Source organism: Triticum aestivum, unplaced genomic scaffold, assembly GCF_018294505.1.
Source record: "Triticum aestivum cultivar Chinese Spring unplaced genomic scaffold, IWGSC CS RefSeq v2.1 scaffold16975, whole genome shotgun sequence".
Lineage (NCBI taxonomy): Eukaryota > Viridiplantae > Streptophyta > Magnoliopsida > Poales > Poaceae > Triticum > Triticum aestivum.
The window spans coordinates 9,812-16,320 of record NW_025228527.1 but is presented as its reverse complement, the minus strand read 5'-3'; the positions used below and the strand labels follow the sequence as shown (position 1 = coordinate 16,320).

The following is a 6,509-nucleotide window of genomic DNA, read 5'->3' as shown; positions in this document are numbered from 1 at the left end:
TGCTCGCCGTCGCGGCCAATGCCGTGGCGCCGTCGCTCGGCCTCAACCAGGACGGCCTCTACCTGCTCGACGCCAAGCGCGCGCTCGCCGCCTCCGCCTCCGCGCTCGCGGACTGGAACCCCCGCGACGCCACGCCCTGCGGCTGGACGGGCGTCCTCTGCGTCGACGGCGCCGTCACGGAGGTCTCGCTCCCCAACGCCAACCTCAACGGCTCCTTCCCCGCCGCGCTCTGCCGCCTCCCGCGCCTCCAGTCCCTCAACCTCAGGGAGAACTACATCGGCCCCGACATCGCCGCCAAGGCTGTCGCCGGGTGCAAGGCGCTGGTGCGCCTCGACCTGTACATGAACACGCTCGTCGGGCCACTCCCCGACGCGCTGGCCGACCTCCCGGACCTCGTCTACCTCAGCCTCGAGGCCAACAACTTCTCCGGGCCCATCCCGGAGTCCTTCGGCACCTTCAAGAAGCTCCAGTCGCTCTCGCTCGTCAACAACCTGCTCGGCGGCAAGGTCCCGGCGTTCCTCGGCCGCGTCTCCACGCTCCGGGAGCTCAACATGTCCTACAACCCGTTCGCTCCGGGCCCAGTGCCGGCCGAGCTCGGCGACCTCCCCGCGCTGCGCGTGCTCTGGCTCGCCGGCTGCAACCTCGTCGGCTCCATCCCGGCGTCTCTCGGCCGGCTCGCCAACCTCACCGACCTCGACCTGTCGCTGAACGCGCTCACCGGCCCGATACCACCGCAGATTGCCGTTCTGACAAGCGCCGTTCAGATCGAGCTGTACAACAACTCGCTCTCCGGCCCAATCCCGAAGGGATTCGGCAAGCTCGCGGAGCTCAGGAGCATAGACATCTCCATGAACCGCCTCGGCGGCGCCATCCCGGATGACCTGTTCAAGGCGCCAAAGCTGGAGAGCCTGCACCTGTACTTGAACTCGCTCACAGGGCCCGTGCCGGAGTCCGCGGCGAAGGCGTCCTCGCTCGTTGAGTTGCGCCTGTTCTCGAACCGGCTGAACGGCACGCTGCCGGCCGACCTCGGCAAGAACACGCCGCTGGTGTGCCTGGACCTGTCCGACAACTCCATCTCCGGCGAGATCCCAAGGGGCATATGCGACCGCGGCGAGCTGGAGGAGCTGTTGATGCTCAATAATGCGCTCACTGGGCGCATCCCCGAGGGGCTCGGGCGGTGCCATAGGCTGCGACGGGTCCGGCTGTCCAAGAACAGGCTCGACGGCGACGTGCCCGGCGCGGTCTGGGGCCTGCCGCACATGGCGCTTCTCGAGCTCAACGACAACCAGCTCAGCGGGGAGATCTCCCCGGTCATCGCCGGCGCGGCCAACCTGTCCAAGCTGGTTATCTCCAACAACCGGCTGACCGGGAGCATCCCCTCGGAAATTGGATCCGTCGCCAAGCTGTACGAGCTATCGGCAGACGGCAACATGCTCTCTGGACCTCTTCCCTCCTCTCTTGGCAGCCTAGCAGAACTCGGCCGGCTCGTCCTCCACAACAACTCGCTATCTGGTCAGTTGCTCCGGGGAATCCGTTCTTGGAAGCAGCTTAGCGAGCTCAACCTCGCCGACAATGGCTTCACCGGAGCCATACCACCGGAGCTGGGTGACTTGCCGGTGCTCAACTACCTTGACCTCTCCGGCAACCGTCTCACCGGCCAAGTACCAGCTCAACTGGAGAACCTGAAGCTGAACCAGTTCAACGTCTCCAACAACCAGCTCAGTGGCCAGCTTCCACCCCAGTATGCAACGGAAGCATACCGCAGCAGCTTCTTGGGCAATCCGGGGCTGTGCGGAGACATTGCCGGTCTGTGCTCTGCCTCGCAAGGAAGTTCAGGGAACCACTCTGCCATTATCTGGATGATGCGCTCGATATTCATATTCGCGGCTGTCGTCTTGGTCGCCGGCGTGGCATGGTTCTACTGGAGGTACCGGAGCTTCAACAAAGCGAAACTGAAGGCCGAGCGCTCGAAATGGACACTGACATCCTTCCACAAGGTGTCGTTCAGCGAGCATGATATCCTGGACTGCGTTGATGAGGACAATGTCATCGGCAGCGGTGCATCTGGGAAGGTGTACAAGGCGGTGCTCGGCAACGGCGAGGTGGTCGCCGTCAAGAAGCTGTGGGGCGGCGCGGCGAAGAAGGACGTCGAGAACGCCGGCGAGGGGTCGGCGGCCGACAACAGCTTCGACGCCGAGGTGAGGACGCTTGGCAAGATCCGGCACAAGAACATCGTCAAGCTCCTGTGCTGCTGCACGCACAATGACTCCAAGATGCTGGTGTACGAGTACATGCCCAACGGCAGCCTCGGGGACGTGCTGCACAGCAGCAAGGCCGGTCTGCTGGACTGGCCGACGCGGTACAAGATTGCGCTGGACGCAGCCGAGGGGCTGTCCTACCTGCACCAGGACTGCGTGCCGGCGATCGTCCACAGGGATGTCAAGTCCAACAACATCCTCTTGGATGCAGAGTTCAGCGCTTGCGTCGCGGATTTCGGTGTCGCCAAGGTGGTGGAGATGGCTGTCCGGGCGCCCAAGTCCATGTCGGTGATCGCTGGCTCCTGCGGTTACATTGCTCCTGGTAAGACTTTCTGAATGTTTCACAAGTTCAGTTATTATTAGTCCTTTGATATATGTACATGTAAGTCTGATCAAAAGTTGTTCATATTTGTGCAGAGTACGCGTACACGCTCCGTGTCAACGAGAAGAGCGACATATACAGCTTCGGCGTGGTGCTCCTGGAGCTGGTGACCGGGAAGCCGCCGGTCGACCCAGAGTTCGGCGAGAAGGACCTGGTGAAGTGGGTGTGCAGCACCATTGATCAGAAAGGGGTAGAGCACGTCCTGGACAGCAGGCTCGACATGGCCTTCAAGGAGGAGATCAGCAGGGTCCTGAACATCGGCCTCATCTGCGCGAGCTCGCTGCCGATCAATCGCCCGGCGATGCGGAGGGTGGTGAAGATGCTGCAGGAGGTGCGCGCCGACGCGAGGCCGAAGCTGGACAAGGACGGCAAGCTGTCGCCGTACTACTACGACGACACCTCTGATCAAGGCAGCAGTGTCTAGGTAAGGTAATAAACCACAGAGCATAACACGTTGGTCATGACTCGACGAGCATAACACGTTGGCCCCCTTCCATGACTCGCCGAGCTCTCGGTAAGAAAGAACCTAAGTAGAATTACAGTGCTGATTTTGACCGCTGAACCGCTTGTTGTCGACGCCTCCAGCGCCACTGTGACCTGGAGTTGATGTGTGCTCCGGTCGGTCGGCAATGGAGGACAAGTGGGAGTTAGGGCATAGCTAGCTAGCGGCGGTGTTCTTGGTTGTTCTAGCTGTCTGTGGGCCGTGCCATTGATTCCGGTAGGGTAGATGGTCTGTATGGCCTTGAAGAAAAGTTTGCCAACGGAAGGAAGGAATCCAAATGTAGGTGTGTAATTAGTACTAGTACTAGTATGTTGCTTTCGCTTTCTGTCGATGAAATGGAATGAAATGTTTGCTCCATGCTCCTGGCCCATGTTTGTATGGGTGGTGGTTGTTGCACATCGACTCTATCTCCGGGCATTTAACTTGGTTTTCTGGGGTCCAGCTATTTATTTAGTCATCAAACTCGGAACAGAGATTTGTTCGAACGGAATCGAATACGGAGGACAATAATTATTTTGTTGGCTCTGTATTCTGGGCCATCCATCGCAAATGATTGCATCGAACATACGTACTCCTGAAATTTTAGTTGCCTGCATCTTGGGGTGGAGTAAATGAAGACTATTCAGCAGAACCTGTTCATTGAATTATTGAGTTATCCACACTGGCGTCTGCCTCGGAATTTCTCTGTAGTTTCTGTATCACATGTACTCCCTCCGTTCTAAAATAGATGTTAGTACAAAGTTGGGTCATCTATTTTGGAACGGAGGGAGTACGTACAGAAACAGTTTCCGTCGGCAAGCGGTTCAAGGCTTGGGAGCCACAGGGGTCGGTTTCCCGCCGTGTCTGTTTTTGATTCATTTCGAAGCCCAGGTTGCTGTGGTGAAAGCGCTCAGTTTTGTGTGCTGTCGGTTGTGTACTGGAGACGACAATGTTGGAGTTTGGATTGGCTTTCACGATCCGCGTCTCGTTTGCGTCGAAGAGGGCATCCACCCCACACCCCCATGCAAATTTCAATTTGAAAGAGTGCGAGTGCTCTACACTTCTTCTGCTATGGTGCCAAGCATGTGGATTTGGATGCTCGATCTGTTCCGCAAACGAGGCTGTTGTTGGCTTCACAAAAAATGGGAACGGGAGCGGGGCCGGTGTCGGAACTCGGGCTGGAGTAGCACCCAAGTCTTTCTTCATGGCACCCTATGTGTCTGCCTTGTCGATCCTCCCTCCCCTCCACGAATTTGTTGTGCCCCGCGAAGTTGCACCGGCAATCGCTTGTAGCAAAAATTTTAGGACGCGTCTAGCAAGCAGCCGTTGGCCGCTAGCGCTCCGTGGCAGCCGGTGATTTTTGGTAAACATTTGACTGTGTCCTGTTTTACTCCATGGAGTAGATGGCTTTCTATCACTTAATTCACGATTTACAAATTTTAAAACCCTATAGCTTTCAAACCGCACGTCGAAATTAAGATCTGTTTTCACTTTTGGAACCCTCGTGACGTGCTCCTTGAAACTAGATCCTGCATGGGCATTGTTTCGATGAATTTTTTTGTGCAATTTAGTCTCTCGTTTTGTGCAACTGCTTAGGAGTCGATATGCAACTAGCTGACAGTGGTTGTGCAACTTCCCGCCTACCCGTGAACGTGCAATTTTTACTGATCTCACCTCCACCCCAAACTATTTACTTCTAGTGAGATGTGCAACTTCGTCTGTTGTCTAGGCCAACTGCGTAGCAGTTGATGTGCAACTGTCCTCATGCCCGTGGATGTGCTTTCACTATTTACTGCATCAGCCAACTGCCTAATAGTGGATGTGCAACTTCGGATACTAACACGGCCAACTGTCTAACAATGATGTGCAACTTTTTCTAAATGTGTGGTTTTCCTGCTAGCACCCGGTCCAAACCACCCCTACTAGTGAGATGTACAACTTTCGCGTTGTACCTATATGCAACTTTTCACTACCCTCATGAATGTGGAATTTTCACCATCCAAACTACCCCTAGCCGCGAGATGTGCAACCTCGTATGTTGCCCTGACCAGCTGTGTAGCAGACTATGTGCAACTCCGTTTGTTGCCCTCGCCAATTAAAACTATATATTCATGTTGGGAACGTAGCATGCAATTTCAAAAAAATTCCTACGCTCACGCAAGATCTATCTAGAAGATGCATAGCAATGAGAGGAGGAGAGTGTGTCCACGTACCCTCGTAGACCGAAAGCGGAAGCGTTTGACAATGGGGTTGATGCAGTCGAACTTCTTCTCGTTCCGATCGATCAAGTACCGAACGTACGACACATCGAGTTATACACACGTTCAGCTCGATGACGTCCCTCGAACTCTTGATCCAACAAAGTGTCGAGGGGGAGTTCCGTCAGCACGACGGCGTGGTGATGGTGATGGTGAAGTGATCCGCGCAGGGCTTCGCCTAAGCACTACGTGAATATGACCGGAGGCGTAAACTGTGGAGGGGGGCGCCACACACGGCTAACAATGTTTGTTGTGTGTTCTAGCGGTGCCCCCCTCATATATATATATATATATATATATATATATATATATATATATATATATATATAGGTTGGAGGGGAGGGGAGGCAGCCAAGGGGGCGCCCCAAGTAGGAGGAATCCTACTTGGGGTCCTCCCAATTCGGCCTCCCCTTTCCTATTCCTATTCGGAGTAGGAAGGGAAGAGGGGGAAGGGGGAATCCTATTCCCTTTTTTCCTTTCCTTCTTCCCCTTTCCTTCTCCAATTTGGCCAGCCCATATGGGGGGGGGGCACACCAGCCCCTTTGTGGCTGGTGTGTTTCCCCTCTTGGCCCATTAGGCCCATATAGCTTGCCGGGGGTTGCCCGGACCCCCTTTCGATGACCCGATATGTACCCGATACCCCCAGAATGTTGGGGAACGCAGTATTTAAAAAAATTTCCTACGCACACGCAAGATCTATCATGGTGATGCATAGCAACGAGAGGGGAGAGTGTAGTCCACGTACCCTCATAGACCGTAACCGGAAGCGTTATGACAACGCGGTTGATGTAGTCGTACGTCTTCACGATCCGACCGATCCTAGTACCGAAAGTACGGCACCTCCGCGATCTGCACACGTTCGGCTCGGTGACGTCCCACGAACTCTCGATCCAGCTGAGTGTCGAGGGAGAGCTTCGTCAGCACGACGGCGTGATGATGGTGATGATGAAGCTACCGGCGCAGGGCTTCGCCTAAGCATTGCAACGATATGATCGAGGTGGATTATGGTGGAGGGGGGCACCGCACACGGCTAAGAGATCAATGATCAACTTGTGTGTCTATGGGGTGACCCCCTCCCACGTATATAAAGGAGTGGAGGAGGGGGAGGGCCGACCCTCTATGGCGCGCCC

The 6,509-nt window shown here is 55.7% G+C and overlaps 1 protein-coding gene across 1 annotated transcript; it reads left to right on the top strand.

Annotated features, from left to right (window-relative positions):
• LOC123174242 (receptor-like protein kinase HSL1) lies at positions 1–3,499 on the top strand (the record flags this gene model as incomplete). The annotated part of the gene is given in 2 exon segments (XM_044590024.1): positions 1–2,580; positions 2,676–3,499. Coding segments are annotated over 2 exon segments (2,969 nt in total), but the record flags the coding sequence as incomplete, so codon positions are not given.
• Positions 3,500–6,509: the final 3,010 nt, after the last annotated feature.